The following is a 24,127-nucleotide window of genomic DNA, read 5'->3' on the forward strand; positions in this document are numbered from 1 at the left end:
TGTGAGGGCGGTTGGTGGCAGCCGGGGCCCCTCAGGTGGTCTCCCTTGGGCTTAGGAGGGGGCGGGTCTTTCTCATGCCCCGGCCTCGGTCTCCAGCCGGAGAACCGGTTACCACTGGCCTGTTGTGGTCCCTTGCCACCGGCTCTGCCTGCTTGTCTGTTTTGGGGTGACGGGCGGTGTTTAGGCCCTGTTGCCCCCACAGGCTGTGAATGCCACCTTGTGGCGCTGGCGGTAGGCAGGATGACGCGAGAACTTGGAAGCGACCTCCGTGGCCTTGTGGTAACCTTTCAAGGCTCACATCAATGGTTGCACCGAACATCTGCCCCAGTGTAAAAGGTGTATCTAGTAGTGCTGCCTTCTCGGTCGCGATGACCTTGGCCTGTGTTTGCCAGAGGTGTCTGCACGCAGCTACCACTGCTTAATGCCTGACCTAACTCCCCCATTAGGTCGGTCATCGCTCTTGTTACCGCCAGCAACTCCCTTGTGTCTGCCTCTGTTGCCTGCTCCTGCAGCCTCTCAGTCTGCTGTGTCTGGTACAGGACCAGTATAGCCATTGCATTGGCCATCCTGGCTGATAGTGCCACTGACGCATACGCTTTTTTAAGCATGGCGTCAGTTATTCTGCAGGGCTTTGACGGGCAGGTCGGGTCTTTGTCCCTTCTGGTGAAGGTGGATCCCTGCACCAGTACTGTGACCATATCCCCGATGGTGGGGAACGTGCCTAAGCCCACTTCTTGGGCTCCTGCAGTCTGACCTCGTCGCTGTAACAGACAACTCGTCTGGGCTGGGAGGTCTATGCATTGGGGATGGGGAGCTAGACTGGGGAAGTTGGGGCTGCCCGATGGTAGGGGGCAGTCTGCCCTGAGATTTAAGCAGGGTCTCAAGCATTGTCTTCTGAGCCCTCACTGTCTCTGCCAGGTCCTGAAAACGCTGACGGCGAGCTTCTGGGCGGGGAAGGAGAGTGGCCCCTGCTGTGTGACTGCCTGTGCCGGGCTGTAGACGGCTCCGAAGCTAGTGACCGGTGTTGAGGAAAGTGCTGTCGGTGCCGAGTCAAATGGTTCCGAGGTTGGTGCTGATGGTAGGTATGGTCGGCGCCGGGCTGTAGGTGGCACCGAAGATGGTTACACCGTCAATCGGGGTGCTGTTTTTCTCAGCCTCAAGGTCGGTGGGAAAACCGTGGTCGATGCCGGGGTATGCTGCCGATTCAGTCGACGTGGTCGCCGAGGGCAAGTGCAGCAGCGGTAGGTTAGCCCGATGCTTGAGCAGGTCGCTCGTTCCAGTAGGTCTGAGCTGGGGGAAAAGGATGTGTGACAAAGTGAACTATATATGGAAAAGTGGTGGAGGGTGTGTAGATTGGTCCAAGAGTGACAATTAGCCTGCATCCTCTCCGCTTAATTTGGGTCACACAAGTAAATTGCAGTCTTGGCTGCCAAGTCAGAAAAGACTACAAGGGGCGACCATTTTGAGAGAAGGATTTTCACCTGTCTCCAATTAGGCAGCCATTAAAGAGCAAGAGTTTTTTTCAAATGTGAGCTGTGTAAAGGATATGACAGACGGAAAGACTGATACATGCTGGAAATAGATTAAATGTTAGTGTTCTACCTAGGGGAAACAATTATTGCTTAGTTTAAGTCGTGTTTTGTTTTGTCAGTAAACAGCTTAGCTGTCTGACTTGTAGAAAGGGGTAGTTAAAAGATAATTTAGTTTTAGTTAGCGATCGGTAATAAATAGCTAGGTTTTGTTTGGTTTATTTTGTTTACGTTGTTGAAATTTGATTTGTGTGACTCTGGATAAAGAGAACACCATACTGAAGTAAACTTGCAGGCCCTGCCCTTTTTACAACAAAATACTGTTGTCCAGAGTGCTTGGTTCCCGTTAGACTGTGTTCAAGACCCGAAGGAACAGTGACAAAACACCCCAGTCTGTCACAGTTATATATGTATATACACACACACACACACACACACACACACACACAGTGGCGGACTGGCCTACTGGTGGCCACCCCGGCGGGGGCCCTCGGCAACAATGAAGGGCCTGCAAAATGTTTGTGTTAAATTATACCTCAGATCAAAGAACTTGAAGCTGGTAGATCAGCACAATAACAATGACCCAGACACGCATCAACTGAGGAGGGTGTGCTAGGGGAAGGGCTTGAAAAAAAAAAAAGCGCATAATAAGCCCAGTTGAGGCGAATACATTGGCATGGTGAATTTAATTTCCAGAGAAATAAAAAAAAATCAATAAAAATGGCTGAAAGAAAGCCAAAATCTGGGCACCAAAAGATGTTGAAAATGAAATTAAAATGACTGCAGATTTCGGAAAAACGAAGCAAAGCTATAAAGAGCATCTTTTCAGCTATTAAAACAGTTTCTGCATCAGACAACAGCAACAACAGAATGTTATTGTCAGGCAAATTTCACAAGATGGCAACATGGATGTTGAGGTGGATGTGGTGAGTCTTATTTAAAGATTTTAGTTTGAAAGTCTTTTTTTTATCACTGTTATTTATTTTCACTATGTATTTTCACCCTGTTTTTAAGATTTTCTACAGGAACGCCCAGAATGACACATTTATTTAAAGATAAAGAGCAAAGTAAAACTGTATCTGCAAAGCATTTGTTAAAACAATGCTAACAGTGTTGCGTTTGTTTAGACTTTCGACTTGTTTGCAATGATTGTGTAGGCCTACATCTACCCCAAGGTCATGAATTTCGCAGGGCACTAATCATAATACACAAAATATAACATGAGCAGAGTGTTGTGAAATAATTACCCAAGTATTCAGATGAGTTTTGCTTTTAGCTTTTTAATTGTAAATTGTATTTATTTTTGATTTTAGGAAACCTCAAACATTAATAATAATGCTGCTGATCACTTTGAGCCAATACAAGTACAAAAAGAGGTAGAGTTCTTTGAAGATGTGCTGGAAGGTATCAGTCTTTTTGTGAAGCCATCAAAACCTGAACTACAGCATGAGTTCTTTTCAAAACACCCTGTTCAGCCAAAAGACAGCTTTCCATTTGATAGTGCTGTTTACAAATGCGAATTCGTAGAAAAGTTGCAAGAAAATGGTTGTCTTATTCACGTCAAGAAGAAAAAAATATTTTACAACATATATTTATTTTACAGTGATGGCCACTGCATATCTTCATTTGTTCATGGCTGCAATGACTGTCGACACATACACCAGAGGGAATCAGAGCATGAGTCATCAATGCTTCATGAAAAAAATGTTGAGGCATTTATGATGCTAAGCATGGGTGCAATATGTTGTCCCACATGAACACTTCAATGCTAGATAAGCAAAAAAGGGATGTTTCTGACAGACGAGCTGTGATTTGCCGGATTATTGCTGTTGTGAAGTTACTTGATAAACAGAACCTTGGATTTCAAAGGCACAGGGGAGAGGCAGCATATGATTTACAGAACAGTGAAATAAATCATGGAAACTTCTTAGAAATTGTCAAGCTGTTGTCCCAGTATGATGCCCCACTGGCAAAGCACCTGCATACAGTTGTTGCAAAGTCTAAAGAGCACAGAAATTCTGGAAGCAGAGGTAGAGGTAGCCTTTTCACCATGATCAGCAAATCAACTGTTAATAAATTGATATATACAATCAAAAATACGTTACAAGAGGCTATTTCAGATTAAATAAAATAAGTAAATACCTTTTTTGTACAGTTAGGTACAACCCAGGACATCTGCACTGTTGATCAGTGTGCAGTTGTTGTAAGATACTGTGAGAGAAATATGAGTTCTGGTTGGAAATCTCCCTCCCGACCAGTGAGGGCGCTAAGTAGCGAAAGGGGAAGTCTTTGGTCGGGCTGGCCTGACGGTTCATTTTTTGGGTCGGGATGTCGGTCAGTCTGGAAGAAGGCGAGACTCTGTTGCAGGAACGTATTGACCCAGAAGGTAAATGAGGTAGCAGCTGCAGGCAATAGAGTCAGCTGCAATCGCTTACCAATGAGTAATGCGTGATATCAAAAAGGGGCTGGAGAATCATAAATCTTTTCCTTCGCTTGGTTTATACTGGAAGAACCCTGTGAGATGCAGAGAAAGTATTGTAAAAGTATTTTGTGAGTGTTTGTTTGTTTTTTGTGTTGTTAGTAATTGTTTTATTTGTTAAATCACCGGATGGCTAAACATGAGTCTGGTGCTGTCGCTACAGGCCAGCACAAAACCGGATCAACACTGCACTAGAGTCACGGTTAACACTGTTATCACCACTTTTTAACAAGTATAGCACGTACTGTATTGTACTTCACCACAAACACTGAGAGCACTCAATTTGGACTTGTGATTGTGTGTGTCTAATTGTGTGTGTTTTAGTACTTATTGTTTATGAGACTGCAACTCTTTTCACTACTGTGCAATACTGTGACAGGGTGCAGCCTGTCTTTGTGTTTTGTGGTATTTTAGAGTGGATGTGAGTCTGTTGTGTGGATCTGAGTGAATGAGTTTGTGTGAGGAATGTGTGAAAGGTGCTGCAGCTGATGAGGTGCGAATTGCCCAGTTAGCTGCAGCACCTGTATAAAAGGGAGTGGTTGGGAGTGTTGGTTGGTGAGTGTTTGTAAGAGTGAGAAGACCTGTGTGAAAGAGAGAGTACCTGTGTGAGAGAGCGTATTTTGTGTTTAGAATTTATTGTTAACAGTGTTTTGTGTTTGTTCTGTTTATTTGGCATTGTGCCTTTTTGTTTGGTAATTATTATTTAATTAAAAGTATTTTATTTGCTGCACTTTCCGTCTCTGAGTCTCCACACTTTGGCTATCCTGTCACAAATACACATTGTTGTGTATTGCCAGCTCATTATTATTTGCTGGCTGGTCATCAGACCATTGGATTTATAACCATTAAACAAACCATTTCACCCGTACTTTGTTGTCTGTTTGTTCTTGGGATTACTGCACCAGCACCGCAACTTCTATACACCTGCTATTAATTGCCACTTTCCCACAGATATGTACTAAATGGAGAGGTGAAAGAGAGACTACGCAGTAATATCCTCTCACAGCAGTACAGGGCAAGGGCTGTTTGATGTTGTGAAAGACATATTTGACAAGTTAGGCATAGACATTAGGCACTGGATTTCAGACAGCACAGATGGAGCTGCAGCTTACCATGGAGACTATAATGGCTTTCAAGTAAAACTACCACTGGCAGCTGCCACACATGTCCATGTTTAGTGCTATGCACATGTGATCAACTTGGTTGTTCTAGATGCAAACAAAGCTTGCATCAAAGGTGTATCTCTCTTCAATCTGCTTCAGAAGGTTGCTACTTTCTTCAAAGCAACCTACAAGAGAATGAACATGTGGACAGCTGAGCTTGAAAAGAAAGTTGAGCAAGAAAAATGAAAGTAATTGAAACTCATTGGAGCCACACGCTGGACTGGAAAGTCAACTGCTCTTACAAGTATATTTGGTGTAAAATACTCTTTGTCGGCATTATTAGTGAATTTGATTACCTGTTTGCAATCCTGGTATACTCAGTCACATGGAATTGAGGTAAAATGTATGTTAGATGCCTTCCTGAAGCACGAAACCATTCTCACTGCATTAATTTTTCAGGACATCTTCAATGAGATCATGCCTGTCTCGGAGTTCTTGCAGACATGCGTCCTTGGTCATGTTCAGGCCTCGAGACTAATTGAAGATGCATCAAACACGTTGAAAAAGCAAAGACAACTCGATGATGTTGTAATGCATGTAAATCAGTTTGTTTGTGACACAAACATGAAATTGGAGAGCAGGGTGCCCTCTTAAGGCTAAAATGTACCCATTTTTCGCAGTAACTGGCAACAACCTTCTGACTCAGTTTACTAACTTTTGCAAGTTATTATCATAAATATCAACCTCAATCGAGACTCCAGCCTCTCGAGGTAAGCCTATTATTTTGAGACCATTCTTACAAAACATTAACATAACATGTACCACAGGGATCAGTATTAGGTCCTATGCGATTCCTAATCTACATTAATGATTTAGATTCTGGTATAGTAAGCAAACTTGTTAAATTTGCAGACGACACAAAAATAGGAGGAGTGGCAAACACTGTTGCAGCAGCAAAGGTCATTCAAAATGATCTAGACAAGATTCAGAACTGGGCAGACACATGGCAAATGACATTTAATAGAGAAAAGTGTAAGGTACTGCACGCAGGAAATAAAAATGTACATTATAAATATCATATGGGAGATATTGAAATTGGAGAAGCAATCTATGAAAAAGACCTAGGAGTTTTTGTTGACTCAGAAATGTCTTCATCTAGACAATGTGGGGAAGCTATAAAAGGCTAACAAGATGCTCGGATACATTGTGAAAAGTGTTGAATTTAAATCAAGGGAAGTAATGTTAAAACTGTACAATGCACTAGTAAGACCTCATCTTGAATATTGTGTGCAGTTCTGGTCACCTCTCTATAAAAAAGATATTGCTGCTCTAGAAAGAGTGCAAAGAAGAGCGACCAGAATTATTCCGGGCTTAAAAGGCATGTCATATGCAGACAGGCTAAAATAATTGAATCTGTTCAGTCTTGAACAAAGACGACTACACGGCGACCTAATTCAAGCATTCAAAATTCTAAAAGGTATTGACAATGTCGACCCAAGGGACTTTTTTGACTTGAAAAAAGAAACAAGGACCAGGGGTCACAAATGGAGATTAGACAAAGGGGCGTTCAGAACAGAAAATAGGAGACACTTTTGTACACAGAATTGTGAGGGTCTGGAATCAACTCCCCAGTAATGTTGTTGAAGCTGACACCCTGGGATCCTTCAAGAAGCTGCTTGATGAGATTCTGGGATCAATAAGCTACTAACAACCAAACGAGCAAGATGGGCTGAATGGCTTCCTCTCGTTTGTAAACTTTCTTATGTTCTTATGTTCTTATTTGTGTCTGTCTTGCAGCTGATTCTCTGATTTCCCTCTGTAAAAATGCTCATCACATTAGTGCAGAGTTCACTCGGGTATCAGCGAATCTACTGGTACGTGGTGGGTGAGACATCTGGCGAGTCTCTCATGCTGCTCATGAACTTTACAGTTTTTAACTCGTCGTGTAATTGAATACTAAAATCAGTGAAGCACAATCTTCCTGCATTATTTAGAAGTATAAATACTCTGATAAACATGAATAAAAATCACAATACTCGCACTTTGACGTTTGTTGTTATAGTTCCTTTTTAAAAACCGTCATTTCAAGCGTTTTGAAACTGGTAAAAATGTAATCGACACATTAGTCGAAAATACACATTTAAGCGTATAGTCACTGAAGAGGACATACCATGTCCATTATTATTATATTTTTTTTGTGAGTTTTTTCATCATGTGACTTCAGTTCACGTCTGCTGAAACTCAACATGGTGGCTGCACCAACGAAGAAAAAAAAGCAATTTTTCAGTAAGACAGTTAAAAGAAATCGAATAATATTATAGTTTTGCTGTAATTCATGTGATCATCTATGAGTCAGTACCATTAAATATAATGCCGGTTGTAAACACAAGCAAATAAGATGGCAACTATGGTAAAGCACTGCATTCTTCTATGTTGAAAAACTAAGACTTAAGGTACTGCGCTCAAGGCAGAGCTTTCCTGAAGTAAGTAAGCTAAATTAATTGCGTGTTTTGTTATTGTTTAGTTTATTTCTTTCCACACTACCTGCCTTTAAAGAAGCTATAATTAGCAATTTTAAACCATGGCCGCTTATTAATTGAGTTATATTTTCTGACAACGAAGAAATTAGCTCAAAACTATTTTTCTACTTCTACAAGCATTAAAGGGAATTGATCACTGTACTGTGTAAAGGATGTAGTCACTACACTACACACCGTTGGTTTCATAAAGACATTCTGTCTGGAGACACGCCTTTTTTTAAATCTTGCAAATAACACTGCAGAATTAGGAAAGAAACAATTGAGGGGGTTAATTATGCATTTATATTAAAAGGGCCGTTGTTTAAATTACGATCGGGTAATACAAACCTGGTTTAGAGCAACGAGTCAGTCAACACGCCTTTATCAGACTTAATTTGTGGAGTACAGGACAGAGGATTACTCTCGCATGACATTGCTGGACTGGTACTAAACTGTTTCATATTTGTCATTGTAAATGAGACCAGTAAGCTAAAAAGGTTTTTTCAGAACACCTTTATTTGTAGACTGAACTACTGTGTTAGTGGAAGACTGAATATATGATTCTCACTGTACTGGACATTTGTTTTTTTGAACTGTTGTACTACAATTCATAGGTTCCTCTGCTTATTTTAATGCCAGAAATGAGCCAAGTGACATCTATAAACATTATGACAGGTTTGAAGTGTTTGCAGGTGCTTTACTATCTATCATAACAACAAGAGTCTGAATGGCGGGGGGGGGGGGGGATTGGTAATATTTCTTAAATTTACTTATTTTAAACTACCAACATTATATTTGCTCAAATGCCATATTTATGACTTTGTTACTCATAGCATTGACAGAAGGTTTTCTTCACGTGGACAACTGTATGCTGACTTGCAGTGCTTTGATCCAAAGAGCTTTACATACATCTCTAAAAATTCCTTACCAGAGGGAGCTCTTGCTCACATTGTACATCTTTTGCCTGGTGTGGATGCAGCACTGTGAAATCAGAGCTGACACGCTTTGCTGGAAATTGACAACTTGCAGAGAAGCTGAAATGACCATTATACAGTTACAGAAGAACAGATTTTGAATGAAGATGAAGGTGGCTCCAAATCTCAAATATCAGAAGAAATGACCAAGAACGTCACTTCAGAACCCTTTTGCAGAACAGAGGTGTGAAAAGTGTCAGACGTGTGCATTCAAGTTGCTGGAATCCTGCTTGCTTCACATCAAAGCATGATACATTGCACTTGGGTTACAAGGTACTTCTAACATTGTCAGTTACTCAGGTAGACTTCTTGTCAGTTACTCAGGTAGACTGTGAGAGATCTTTTTCAAAATTAAAACTTATCAAGACACGTTTGCGGAGTTCACTAACACCTGAAAACCTTGAGGGTTGATGAGTATTGAGCAGTCTTCTGTTTCAAAACTGAATAATTAAGAGATAATAGACTTGCTTTTTCTTTACTAGAAATCTGTCAGTAGCAGTAATGTCAGCAGTGGTAATACCAGTGTCAGCGGCAGTAACCGCCAGTCTCGGCAGCAATAACACCCAGTCTCAGCAGCAATAACACCAGTGTCAGCAGCAGTAATGTCAGCGGCAGTAACCCCCCAGTCTCAGCAGCAGTAATGTCAGCAGCAGTAACCCCATTTCTTCTGAGTGTGGTGAGAGCAAAACTTTTTATTTCTATGATTTACTGACTTTTATACTAATGTTTTCTTGAGTGAATGAATAAAATATAAAGAAAGTGTAGTCTTAGTGTCTTAGTCCTGAAAGGTACTGGTGAAAGCCTTTTTGTGAATTGTGTTTTTGTGGAAAAAAAAAAAAAAAAGTTTTTATTTAGTTTGTTTTAACAGGTAAACAGCTTAGTTTCCTGTTTGTTCGCTAGGTTCCAGTGTGTTTCAGTTGTTGCTCGAATAGAGCTAGATACGCGTCGGCATGTTTCTTGCTATCCTGTGTGTTGGGTCGTGTGCTTGGAAATGAAAAGAGCCTGAGTGAGCCTGTGTGGCGAGCGTTTCTGTTAAAAATATATATCTTTTTTTTTAATCCGAGTCCTGTGTTTTTCTTTTTCGTACAGGTTCCTTGGGTAATCCTTGCCATTTTATAGGGTTGTTCTTTTTCTCTTACTGAATTTGGCTAATCATTCCCTTTTATTTCACTGTGATTACTTTCATGTTCCCTTCTAGTGTTTTTCTTTCAAGAATAAGCAGTTTTTTTTTTTTCTTTTCCACCTTTAATGGGTTGTATTGCTTTCACATTGGACGATGAGACTAGGGCTGGTTAGTGTGCAGCAGTGTGTGACAAGAAACAAATGATATGAAGTTTTGCCTAGATGAAAACAGGCAGTCACATTTAAATCAAAATAACTCAAAAAAGAAACTGTCTTACAGGTCACTAAAAATCCAGCTTAGTCTAAAATGTGTTGCATTGTAGTTTTCTTGTAGAAATAGCTTGCACCAAAGGCTCCAGTTCATACATTACCCCCCGTGATTTTAATTAAGCAGTGTGTTTCCTGAAGTAGCGGTGACCTCATATTGTTCTGAACTGCCCTGGAGTCTTCAGACAGCAGTGCTTATGAAGAGTGTTATATGAACTCAAGGAGTCGAATGTTCACACAGAGTAATAGAGGTGCATTGTGTATAGGCACAGAGGCAGGGTGCTGTGTTTCCACAAAACAATGGCTCTGCTTTTTGACTGGATTCCAGACGTTCAGGGGTATTTCTGCTTTTCAGCCAATTGCTGTACTTTTTGTTTATGTACTTAATCCGCACACACCACTTATATCTTAATTCAATTCATTTAATTTTAATAAGTAGGTACATTTGTAAATAGTTTAATTGTAGAACGTCTATGTACTGTATACATACGCCCATAGTAAAACCTAGACTGGCTCAATATACAATAATGCTCATGTTATTTGTAATAAAACACCCTAGTAAATGTGTTCTGTGTGGTATTTCTAACTCTTTGTCGTATCTTATGTGTACTTTCTGCTTTTCAATTAACTTTCAACTACTACAGTATTATGAATTCCATATAGTTTGTGAAAGGGCACCCCTTGTGGTTGGAAAGTAGGTGGCGCCTTTCAAGAAGCGACCAGTGTGTGCAGGTGGAGGCAGACGACGACACAAGATGCTTTAAAGTAAAACGTAATTGTGCATATTTATTTTTAGCACACTCTGGTGCACTGTTCTAAAATAACAAAATATGATATTCTCATGTAATACTGTATGAATTGTAGACACATGTAATAGATTTGTGTACAAACTGTTCTGACCTCCACTGATTTCACTGCTTACACTTCATATCTATGTAGTCACAATATAAAATCAGCTTAACTTTTTTTGCTTTTTTTTTTGTGTGTTCAGGTTCCTAATGTCATCAGCAGTATCCGGCAGGTATTGAAAGCGGCCCTTAAAGAAAATACGAAGACAAAGCAGGAGGGCGAGGATGCTTTTTACAACTCTCAGAAATTTGAGATGCTGTACTGTGGAAAGGTGACTGTTGCCAACAAGAAGGTCCCCTCCACCCTAATCGATGAGTGCATTGAGAAGTTCAAACAGCATGAGGTGGACCGGCAGCGTTTGAAGCTGCTGAACGAGCAGCGGGGATCGGCAGACTCGCATGTACAATTCACACTTGGGGATGGGGATCCCCTCACTGACACCCTCAAGAGCACCTTTGAGTCATCCAAGGGTGGCAGTAGCGCCGCTGACCTGAGGTACGAGTGTAGTGACAGCGCCACTGGCCTGAGGTCAGAGGGTGGTGACAGCGCCACTGGCCTGAGGTTAGAGGGTGGTGACAGTGCCACTGGCTTGAGGTCAGAGGGTAGTGACAGTGCCACTGGCCTGTTTTCAGTCAGCACCAGCCAGGCCAGTCTTTGGGGCTCTCGAAATGCCTTGCCAGAGTGCATTCAGGAAGATTCAGACTTTGATGACCAGCAGGAGTTCCGCAGCAGGTGCAACAGCGTTGCAGCTGTAATGCAGAAGAAAGTGTCTGACAGCACCTCAAAGGGATCAGTACGCAGACGGCACGCCAGCGCTCCAAGCCATGTGCAGCCCTCGGATGCAGAGAAGAACAGGACCATGCTGTTCCAGGTATGCATTTATTTCAAGCTTAGTACAGATGACCCTATCTCATATGGAACTCTTTTGTTGGGCAAGATGGTCTTACTGTATTCCATAACTGTATTCCACGCATTAACCCTTTTAATATATTTTTCCTGCATTATACAATTTTGAAACAATATTCTAACACAAGTATCTCAACAATTTTTCTCTTTTTTTTTCAATCCTCTGATCCTGTGCAGCCCTGTCAGTTGTTATCATAGATAAAGACTGCATGGTTAACTGGTGGTCTGCATAAAATTGCTTGAGAGTACTGCATAAAACACTGGCATCTGCACTGCCTTCAATTGTAACCATCTCTAGGGCTACTAATTGTTCCTTTCTTGGGAATACCAAATTCCGTTTTTCAAAAATGGCCAATTCCATTTGTTTAAAAAATGGCCATTTCCACTTTATATCAATGTATTAATAATTAAATATGGCATTTGAACATAAATATAATGTTGTTAGTTAAAATAAGTAAATTTAATAAATATTACCACAATTCTTTTTTTTTTTTTCAATCAGACTCTTGTTGCTGTAGCAGATAGTAACGCACCTGAAGACACTTCAAACCTGCCATAATGTTTATAGACATCACTTGGCTCATTGCTGGCATTAAAATAAGCAGGAAAACCTAAGAGTTTTATTACAGCAGTTCAGATAACCATATGTCCAGCATAGTTGTGAGAATCATATTTACAGTCTTCCACTAACACAGTAGTTCAGTCTACAAGGGTGTTTCGAAAAGACATGCTTAGCTTATTGCTCTCATTTATAATAACAATCAAAAATATGAAACAGTTTAGTAACAGTCCAGCAATGTCATATGAGAGTAATCCTATGTACAGTACTGCGCAAATTAAGTTTAGCGTTTTACTGGCACTATAATAATAACCAGGATAAAATATGAAACACTGATAAAGGCGTATTGACTGACTCGTTGCTCTAAACAGGTTGACTGCTGTGTATTACCCGATTGTAATTTAAATAGCGCCCCTTTTAATATAAACGCATAATTCATCCTCTCAATTGTTTCTTTCCTAATTCTGCAGTGTTATTTGCAAGATTTAAAGAGTCTCCAGACAGAATGTCTTTATGAAACCAACGGTGTGTAGTGTAGTGACTACATCCTTTACACAGTACAGTGATCAGTTTTTTTTTAATGCTTGTAGAAGTAGGAAAATAGTTTTGAGCTAATTTCTTCGTCATCAGAAAACATAGTTAAATTAAGAAAGAGCCATGGTTTAAAATTGCTAATTATAGCTTCATTAGTAGTGTGGAAAGAAATAAACTAAACAATAATGAAATATGCGTGTATTTACTGTAGCTTGCTTACTTCGGGAAAGCTCCGCCTTGAGAAGAATTCAGTGCTTTGCCATTTTCGCTGTCTTTTAAATAAGCAAAGACGTTATTTGCTTTCTTATTCTCTATGTGTTTATAACTGGCATTATGTTAATGGTATTGACTTGTACATGATCACGTGAATTACAGCAAAACTAAGAATACTATATCGCACCATCCTCATATAGAAAATCAGATTTCTTTTAGCTCCAGCCTACTGAAAAATTGCTTTTTTTTTCTTCGTTGATGCAATCGCCATGTTGAGTTTCAGCAGAGACATGGAGTGAAGGGGATGAGTAGAGATAAATAAAAATAATGTTATAATGTCTTCTTCAATTACTATACACTTAAATGTGTATTTTCGACTAATGTGCTGATTACATTTTTACCAGTTTCAAAACACTTGAGATGATATTTCTGAACTGGTCATTTTTTAAAACAGAAATAAAACAAAAACCATCAGTATGAGTATTGTGATTTGTATTTATGTTTACCAGAGTATTTATACTTCTAAATAATGCAGGAAGATTGTGCTTCATTGATATTAGTATTCAATTATACGACGAGTTAAAAACTGTAAAGTTCATGAGCAGCACCCTCTATAGTGGCAGAATCGCCAGACGCCTCGCCCCCCCTCTCTGTACCAGCAGATTCGCTGGTGCACGAGCAAGCGCTGCACTAATGAGACATGCATTTTTACAGTGAGAAATCAGAGAATCAGCTTATGTTAAATATGCTTATGTTAATGCTTTGTAAGAGTGGTCTCAAAAGAATAGGTTTACCTAGTGAAACTGGAGTCTCGCTTGAGGTTGATATTTATGATAACTTGCAAAAGTTAGTAGAGAGCGAAGGTTATTGCCAGTTACTGCTGGTCGGGAGCCTTAGTTTCTAGACCGTGCTGTTTGTGTTCCACCTTATAATGACACTGCTAGTGTAAGTGTAATGGCATTATGGTGCAATTACAGAGAAACATCATCTGTATTTGATAAACTCAGGACTGGAAGACCCAAAAAGCTGCCTAACGAGGATGAGCAAAACTTGAAGATAATAGCCTTCAGGAATAGAAAGAAGACGAGCATTGAATTGACAACAGAACTGGCAGAATGCACAGGTGTCGTTGTCCATCCATCAACAATCCAAAGCACCTTTGACCATAGTCCAGTTTCTCTGTTCTTGTGCATATTTTAGCCTTTTAGTCTTGTTCCCCTTTCTTAATTGTGGTATTGTTACTGCAACCCATCCTTTTAAGTCCTGATTTCATGAGTGGCCTTCATAGTATTGATTTGATGGACAACGACACCTGTGCCTTCTGCCAGTTCTGCTGTCAATTCAATTCATCTTCTTTCCATTCCATAAGGATATTATCTTCAAGTATTGCTTATCTTTGTTGGATGCAAGTCAAAGTTGTTATAATGCTAGAAAACACTAGTGGAGACTTTGAGTAAATTGTTGATGGTCATAATGCATCAGAGTAGAAAAATGCAACATGTCTAAGACTTTTGGACAGCAGTGTGTGTGTGATATATATATATATATATATATATATATATATATATATATATATATATATATATATATATATATATATATATATACCTAATATATATACGACTTGGAAAAATAACAACCGCTGATTGGTTAAACAGCATCAGATGACGTGCGTATATATAGCGTATACCATGGCCTGCATACTAATGAGCCGCTTCACACTAAATAAATCACTACGCACCACTGCATTCTAAATTCCATGACAAACTGCCATCTTATTTGTTATTAGTTACAAAACCACTGCCAAAAATTAGTGGCATTTCACCTATTTCCTTTAATATGTTTGGGTTTGAAGCTCCACATAACTGGTACAACACCAACTTTCTGAGTGAAGACAGCAGTCCATCTGAAAAAAATTAAATAAGTGCACCAGCAAGAGCAGACACATAACAGTGGATGAGGAACAGCTAAATAAAATAGAAGAAAACAAAGATTGAAAAAAAAGACACTATAGCATGGGCTGGTTAATGTACTTAAAGAAAAAAATATGGACATTCATTTTATGGAAATAAGTCCAAAAAATCTCAACATAAGGGAATTTTATCTCCGTGCAAGAAGTTAAACTGGGGACCAGTATTCAGTCTCCAGTTTTATAATACTGAGCTGGACTAAATACATATTTTAACAGTAGAAGTTTTAACATCTCTGCTGACAGTGAGTTTAAAACCAGCAATAATGTATCCCTGTCAGTCAGGAAAACTCTTCGAAAAGCAGGTAATGACAAGGCCAGACACCACCCCCCGAATTACCGGCCTGGATTTTAAGCGTCTGTAGGAAACTGAGGTACTGTCCCCTGACACTGCGGTCGGATTGGTGCATAAAGTCTGGCTCGATCATCAACTTAATTTGGCACGACTTGGATGCGAGGGTGTCCGATAACCAACAAAAACATATTTTGAGATCCAAAAGGATGAAAACGTACTAGAATATGTGTGCCTCGCTGTGTTATGTGTTGTGTTTTAATGTTGGTGTTTAGTCATTGGTACATGGGATATAAACGGGTCTGTGTAACACGAGTGTTTAAAATGTATATTTGTATTTAGGCATGAGGATTGCACAGCACTTCACGTGCAAGTAAAATGTAATATGTGAGCATGGGGAATTGCACTTTATTAATTCACGTGCAGTTGTACTGTGACTCCAATTGAATGATTGATTAGCAGTTGAGTCTCGGTACAGCTGCATAAAAGCAGCATGTTTTCACCCACTCGGGGTGGTGTGTTCGGTGAGTGGAGAATGGGATTGGAGACGGAGGTAATAATAAGTGTATCGTATAATAATAATAATCGTTAAATATCTGCTCACTGTGTTTTGTCTGTATAGTCTGTTTTGTTTGTCTTTTTGTTTTGGCGACGAGTGCCGTGTCCTGTGTGTTTTTGTTACAACCTTTTTATTTTCTGTTCTGTTCACTCATTAAATGCTGAGCGAAACCATTCGATCAGCTCCACCAAACTCCACATCTCACTTCTTGTTCATTTCCTGGCTCTGGTCTGACGCCACCCACTCCGGCCGTCTTTGTGACACTTGCATATAAGAGTTCACAAACTCACTTCAGAATCCGACTTCAGTCTCCATCGCAGTTGCTCTCTTTACTTCCGTAGTGTCATTTGAAACTCCGCCCATCATCACAGCTTGTTGTTGTATTCAGTCCTCTAGTTTCTAGTGAGATGGCGCTTTTGATGCCGAAATTCACAATAAACTAACATGTGCATTTTATTTTTAATAAGCAAACAATTAATTAAATAAATTATGGGGCTATATTACATTGTGGATGAATACACAATAAAAGTTTCTGGTTTTGTCTTAATTTTAATGTGTTTTAATTATTTTAATTATTTTTCTTCCAACAAATGACAAGTTAAAAGCGGTATAAACCACTTCGGGCTGTGCGGTTCCGATGATATATACCACTTGGAATGCTTAACGCCACCCTAGACGTGGTATATATCATGGGAACCACACAGCCCGAAGTGGTTTATACCATATATATATATATGTCCAAGGTAAGTCCGAACATGCGCAGGTAAACAGTAGCAGAGATCCGTAAACAAAGTTATACACAACACAGTAATGCAGTGTAAATCAGGGCAGCACCTGATATATTTATTTTCCACAATCCTAAGGCCGATCAAAACACGGGCAGGTTTTGGTACACGTTACGGGTTCTCAGCAAAGTTCAGGTTCAGGCAACAAGTTGGGTATTAACAGGCACTTCTGTTTCTTTCAACTCGCTCTCCCCCAGCACAAAGCTGTCTCCTTACTCCTTCACCAACCTGTTGTGGGCTGTACCTTTTTATGATGATTTATCCTTAATTCTGTGACATCATTTCCCACCATGAGGTAGTCTGGGAAATGAAGTTTCTCTTGGGTCGGCCATTTTACATCCAGTTATGTGAGGTCATAATTTGCCACATTTACGAAGACTTTATCTTCAGTTGTATCTAATGTTTATATATAAAGTTTATTTTTAATATTACAGCATATATTAAAATTAACTGATTTACAGTTATATATGATCTTTAGATAAAGTGTTGTATCCATATTTTATAAGAAAATTCTTAGATACTGTTTTTTGATGCAATGCAAAAATGAAATTGTCCAGGAATCTTAGTGAATCTGGCATTTTGATTGGCTAAGGCAGGGGTTTTCAAACGTTTTAAGCTGCGTGCCCCTTTCCAGATAATCTTGTCCACCACGTACCGCCATCTGAGAGAGTCATACCCTGGAGTGTGTTGTCCTGGATTCAATTATTACATTATTATTGGAAACATTAAATTGAAGCCTCCATGCTGGTCTCAATCACTACACACACAACCTAGTTTTAAAAATGGCAATCATGTATTTTTATTGATAATAAAAAAGATACGTACAGAAAGGGATGCAAAGAAAAGTTTACTATCCATGCATTTCTACAACTGACCTTTGCAATACGAAAATACATTAATGGCATTTTTATATGCTTGGTGAGTAATGTACAGTAGGCCTACTGATGCTAATTAAAAATAATAATAAAATGTTTATCTTCAGTGTGATGGCTGTCCCTGCTTGTTATCACACAAATCACTGATGGCAGGGAATATAGGAGAGAGCTTTAGTCTCACGTCATTTTCGGCGTTTAATATGTGACAGTACTTAGTCGTGATCGCCGTGAGGGCGGAGAATCCAGTCTCGCAAAAGTACATTGTGGAGAATGACATCAGAAACTTGACAGCTCGTTTTGACAGTTCCGGGTAATCTTCCATCCTTTTTGCCTAAAAGTCTGCCAAGGGTTTACCTGCAAACTCTAATTTAAGGCCACCGTCAGAAGAGCAATCTAAAAGTTTCTTCTGCTCACACACTGACCGATGAGGAATTGGGAGAGATTCAGACATCTCAAATGGATTGCATGTCCTGCCGTTTGAATTAGCCATTTTGGGAAAATATTTTAATAAGTTCCTGGCCAGGTTGTTTTAAGTGCTCCACAATGTCAGCTTTCACACCCTCATGTAACTGCATCTCGTTTGTTGTGAGAAATTCCTGCAGTATTGGAAAGCAGTCAATTATATTTCTCTTCTCTTCTTTCGTGATCAGATTCAGTTTTGTCATGGGTTTAAAAAATAGTGGCACTTAAGCTCTGTAGGCCTAAATTTAAGCTCATTCAGGGAAGAAAAAATGTCTGCTAAGTAGGCTAATCGCTAAAGACTGATTTGTCTTTAAATTGATTGTGTTTAGTCTGTAGATGCCGGCGAAGAAGAGACGGTTAAAGACTGTTATTTGATAAAACTTCACAGCATAGGACACACTGGCTGGGGATAACCAGTGTTCCCAGCCTGCATAAATCCAAGTTCAATGTAACTTTGATCATACTTGCGTTTTTTTGACGCCCTTTCTTTGTCCTCCTCTGTCGCACACGTCACAGGCCTCCTCTGCATTCGCACCACTACAGCCAGCAGTTGTAGTTGAGTCAGCTGAAACTGTGGTTGCACTGGATGCCTGCTGATCCCTATGAGTTCCAGCAGTCTTGAGCCAACGATCACACCAGAGTGCGTAGCGGCTTGTAAACAAAGTAGACCACAAGGCACAACCCCAGTAGTGTTGTTGAAGCTGACACCCTGGGGTCCTTCAGGAAGTTGCTTGATGAGATTCTGGGATCAATAAGCTACTAACAACCAAACGAGCAAGATGGGCCGAATGGCCTCCTCTCGTTTGTAAACTTTCTTATGTTCTTATGTTCTTATGTTTCTGATTTGCCATACGTTATTTAAATGAACCAATAGTAGCCAACCAATAGTAGATACAGTAAACTTTAATCGGGTCTTTGGAAAAAAATAAAACGTGTTGATTTGGCTGGTGATACAGATCCATTTCCTTGTTTTTGAGATTTGCATTTCAGTGATCTCAGCCCACTGCTTAGTGGGCATTTGTCTGTGTCTTACATCACCCCACAACTTTCATATGAACAGTTTAATTAAAATCAACTCTACTGCCATTCTACTGTACTTACAATGGCAGTGGCCGTTTCTATATTGGTGTATGCTGCACATTAAATTATTAATTAATCTCCTTGTAGGTTACAACAAGTCAATCCCTCCACCTAATAAAGATACATTGTATATGCCTGTACCTTGTAATGATATGAATGTATGTGGTTTGCAGTGAAGAAATGGTATCTTTGGGGAAATCTGTTAAGTTTCGGTGTCCTTGAATTAAAAAAATATTTTTATTATGCATGGTTTACAAAACTGCCCTAAGCGCTGTCATAGGATAAGTTTTAAGCATCACAAGATTGAACAGACTTGTTTTCCTGCTTGATGACAAATGACAGATTAACAATACACTCATTGTTTTCTTTCATGAATAGGTTGGAAGATTTGAAGTGAACCTCATTAGTCCAGACACTAAAACAGTTGTGCTTGAAAAGAATTTTAAAGATATTTCGTCATGTTCTCAGGTTGGTATCTTTTTTTTTTATATTTGCCATTTAAAAAAAACAAAACAAAACAAAACTAATTGTATTTCTAAGTTTAAAGAGTTCCAGAATTTGGGGTGGGGTTTCAGTCTAGTATTTTAGGAAATATACATTGATATTTCATACTCGTTTCCATGGATTCCCTTCTTTAGATGTTTTACATCAGTTCATCTCGGACTCCCTCTAGCCAGTCCCATCAATATTCTGTATACTCCCGGAGAATGTGTTATTGAATGGCATTTCATGTTATTGAATTACAATGAATTACAATGACTTTGATTGTAACGTCTCATATGAGACCTATTTTCATCCCTGAACTGCCTGCCTGGTTGTTCAATACATGTTGCTGGTCTCAGCAGTACTGTTTGATATATATTACTGAAAACTGATATTAAAAAAAAAAAAAAAAATTAATGTACAGCATTTCAATTAATCCCCCTTTTAATGTTCAACTGTTTTGCAACTCTCTTATTTGGATAAGGCCCCCACAATTGGTTATTCGCTGTAAGTTGCTATCTGATCTGTGGAAGAAGTGGAAGCTGCTTTAAGTATGTAAGGGCCATCCTTCCAGCAGTGCTATCCTTCCAGCAGTGCTATCCTTCCAGCAGTGCTATCCTTCCAGCAGTGCTATCCTTCCAGCAGTGCTATCCTTCCAGCAGTGCTATCCTTCCAGCAGTGCTATCCTTCCAGCAGTGCTATCCTTCCAGCAGTGCTATCCTTCCAGCAGTGCTATCCTTCCAGCAGTGCTATCCTTCCAGCAGTGCTATCCTTCCAGCAGTGCTATCCTTCCAGCAGTGCTATCCTTCCAGCAGTGCTATCCTTCCAGCAGTGCTATCCTTCCAGCAGTGCTATCCTTCCAGCAGTGCTATCCTTCCAGCAGTGCTATCCTTCCAGCAGTGCTATCCTTCCAGCAGTGCTATCCTTCCAGCAGTGCTATCCTTCCAGCAGTGCTATCCTTCCAGCAGTGCTATCCTTCCAGCAGTGCTATCCTTCCAGCAGTGCTATCCTTCCAGCAGTGCTATCCTTCCAGCAGTGCTATCCTTCCAGCAGTGCTATCCTTCCAGCAGTGCTATCCTTCCAGCAGTGCTATCCTTCCAGCAGTGCTATCCTTCCAGCAGTGCTATCCTTCCAGCAGTGCTATCCTTCCAGCAGTGCTATCCTTCCAGCAGTGCTATCCTTCCAGCAGTGCTATCCTTCCAGCAGTGCTATCCTTCCAGCAGTGCTATCCTTCCAGCAGTGCTATCCTTCCAGCAGTGCAGTGCTATCCTTCCAGCAGTGCTATCCTTCCAGCAGTGCTATCCTTCCAGCAGTGCTATCCTTCCAGCAGTGCTATCCTTCCAGCAGTGCTATCCTTCCAGCAGTGCTATGCCAATGCCAATCTATCTAGTTACACAAACGGACTCCTCCTCACCTGCGGTATCCTTTTCTTATGTTCTCTGCTGGTCAGTTAAGTGCTTTTTAGGGTTTCATGTTATACAATATATCATAAAGGAAAGTACCATATACTAAAATTAAGTTCTGTACATGTGTTGACAATATCCAGAATGCCGGTACTAGTATACCAAATGTGGAATGCAGATAGTGTATCCTGAATATGACTAAAGTCTGTCATACAGTGTGAAAACATCATTGATCTCCCAAGTGACTGCACATGCATGCACAACTTTCAATACAAAGAATAGATATTGGGCTGGTATGTGATAAAGGGTTGCAGAACACCTGCAACATTCACAAGAAACGTGAATGTAGTTGTGTTGCCCGGATCTCAGCAACTATACAGACAGCATGGGCTACAGCACAGGTAAAGTAATGCATTTCTTGTAAACAAGGTGTCTGTAACTTTTTGTTATTATTATTATTATTATTATTATTATTATTATTAACCTTACCTGTAGTATAATTGACCACATAAACAGTAATTCAATTTAACTTCAATAATTGAATTGACTTGTTTTGACTCTTTTTTTTTTTTTTTTTTTTTTTTTTTTTGTAAGGGAATACAAAACATTGATCATTTTGGGTTAATCTGCCGGGAAGCTGTTGAATCTCGGCCATGCCAGTATGTGTGCTATGTGTTCCAGTGTGCAAGCGATGCTTTGGTTAGTATTGCAGTACTTTTAAAAACCTATTTTTAAAATGTTAGAACCATGTTCATTACATTTGAAAAAAAGGAAATGTATATATTAAGTATACTTAATTATACTAATACATTACTGTGCATAATTACTCTTTCTGTGCTTGATGTTTTTTCCTCATTCAAATACATCTTACGTTTAACCTTGTCTCCTCTGTTAGGTGGATGAAGTGATGCTGACTCTAAAACAAGCCTTTAGTACCGCCGCTGATCTTCAGAACGCAAAGACTCAAATTAAACTGTGTGAGGCCTGCCCAATGCATGACTTGCATAAACTCTGTGAGAGGATCGAAGGTACAGATTCTGTCTTTGTCTGGCAGTTTCAGCCTTCCCCAAATATGTATAATGGGGTAATGGAATGGAAACATCAGTTTCAATCTGTACCTTTTTAAACCCCAAATTCAAACAGACCACAAATTCAAATTACTTTTTAGCCTGAAACCTTTGATAAAAATAATGTAATGCATTGCACATGTAAAACAATAACTACTTGGGTGGTTTAGTTATGGGGGGGGGGGGGGGGGGGGGGGGGGAATATACACACAAAAAATCATTTTGTTAAATTGTAAATGTAAACTGTAACTGCACTTGTGAACAGGCATGAAGTTAGCCAAGCTTTACATTTGTGGCACTGTAACACATTTATTGTGTTGCATTACTAGGCATGATTCAGGCCTGCTATTCTCAGTATTCTGTATATTTCATCTTAGAAGTGATTACTTCTTTGTTTGAACAGCAAACCTCCACTTTTATTTTTAAAGCAAAGGACATATGGGGTATAATTACTAGGGATGTGGATTGGACTGTAAAAAAAACAATGCGATATCCAGTCTAGGGTGACATTTCACCCTTTGAGAGTCTAAAATACCAGTACGGAATTATATATTATAGCTACTACTAGGCTGGTTCAGAATACAAAATGTGGCCACCCCTGTAATTCTCTCTCTTTTATAATCTGCCTGTTGCTGTGGCAACGAGACGACGCTTGTGACGACGTCACTAATGTTACTGAAAACTGTGGTCTAGCAATATAATATATGCATCATTTCTATTTGTGTAAAACTAATCATGTATATGGGAGTCACACTCACACTCACACTCCAATAATTTTAAAACACCAAGCGCGACTTCTGTGTGTAAAATAATATATAAGATCCAATGGATGGGTCCACTGTTTGGATTGGGTCTCCTTAAGGTATACCAGACTGGTTTGCATCCCTAACAATTACCTTAATTCTCCTAACAAAGAGAATCATTGCCTACACTAGATATTTTGTAACTTATTTCCCCCCTTTTTTTCTTGTCTAGGGCTTTATCCACCTAGAGCTAAGCTTGTGATACAGAGACAGCTCTCCCTTTTGACTGACAATGAACAAGCTGACATTTTTGAACGTGTTCAGGTACTATTGCATGGATTGGAACCTGACTCCAGTTATTGAACTGGAACCTACAAAGAGAACGTACACACATTGCAGCTCAATTATCTTATTTCAGGAACCTCTCATTCTTAAACAATTTGTCCCTCCGGTGTTCAAAAATATGTATCATGTAGAATTCTACAGCCTGTGCTGCCAGCCTGTGTTGTCGGCCTTTACGTTGGTTAGCCGATCAGGAGATGTTCTTTTAAAAGGAGCTACAAGAGCTTATCAAATAAGTATGCCAGCTTTACATGTACCAAAGGTTTTATTCAAGTAAAAAAAAAAAAAAAGTTTTTCTTTTGACAAAAATGCTTGTTAACAGTATCGGTTTAACTCACCTGGAAAGTGGAACGCCAACAGAAAAATTGCATTGGGTTTACAAGTTTTGACATCTGTTGCGTCTTCGCACTGCCTTACAGAAAATGAAGCCTGGCAGTGACCAAGAAGAGAATGAGCTGGTAATTCTTCATCTGCGGCAGCTGTGTGAAGCCAAGCAGAAAACACACCTTCACATCGGAGAAGCTCCACTGGTACTGTGCTGTTTACTGCATTTTCTTACTCTTAAGTGAACTTTATTCTGTTTGAAATAATTAAGGTCATTATATTTCAAAGACGGCAACTGGAAATGTGAAGAGTTTGTAAAACATTGTAACACTATTGTACATTGCTGACTAATGTATATTGTATTAGTTGAAAGAGAATTGGTAATGTTCTTGTAATAAGATTGGAACGGGTCTGCAGCCACAACTGATAAGGACACCTCTCATGTGTTTCCTCATTTGAATTAAAGCTGCAGTGTCTAAAGTAATTAGTCACATTGTGTGTTTTTTTTTTGTACTTCCATAGTTTTATTTGCCAAACCCTAAGGACACTTCTAATACTACTTGTTGCAGTAGCATTTGAGTGATATGTATATACGTAAATGTATAGGGGTTAGGTGGTTCAGTCTTCAATGCATACTGCAGTGCCATGTATAATGCTTTGTCTCTATTCTCTGTAATCCGTTTCTAGAA

General features: G+C 39.7%; 1 protein-coding gene across 2 annotated transcripts in view; it reads left to right on the forward strand.

The window, feature by feature from the left end:
- LOC121327734 (TBC1 domain family member 4-like) overlaps positions 1-24,127 on the forward strand; it is an 84,900-nt gene that overhangs the window by 37,538 nt on the left and 23,235 nt on the right. For both annotated transcript variants that reach the window (XM_041271916.1, XM_041271917.1), the window contains exons 2-7: positions 10,985-11,713; positions 19,455-19,544; positions 21,557-21,661; positions 21,858-21,990; positions 23,005-23,096; positions 23,534-23,644. In XM_041271916.1, coding sequence (XP_041127850.1) covers positions 10,985-11,713; positions 19,455-19,544; positions 21,557-21,661; positions 21,858-21,990; positions 23,005-23,096; positions 23,534-23,644 — 1,260 coding nt within the window. The remainder of the gene's footprint in view (positions 1-10,984; positions 11,714-19,454; positions 19,545-21,556; positions 21,662-21,857; positions 21,991-23,004; positions 23,097-23,533; positions 23,645-24,127) is intronic.

Source organism: Polyodon spathula, chromosome 15 (genome assembly GCF_017654505.1).
Source record: "Polyodon spathula isolate WHYD16114869_AA chromosome 15, ASM1765450v1, whole genome shotgun sequence".
In the NCBI taxonomy this organism is placed as follows: domain Eukaryota; kingdom Metazoa; phylum Chordata; class Actinopteri; order Acipenseriformes; family Polyodontidae; genus Polyodon; species Polyodon spathula.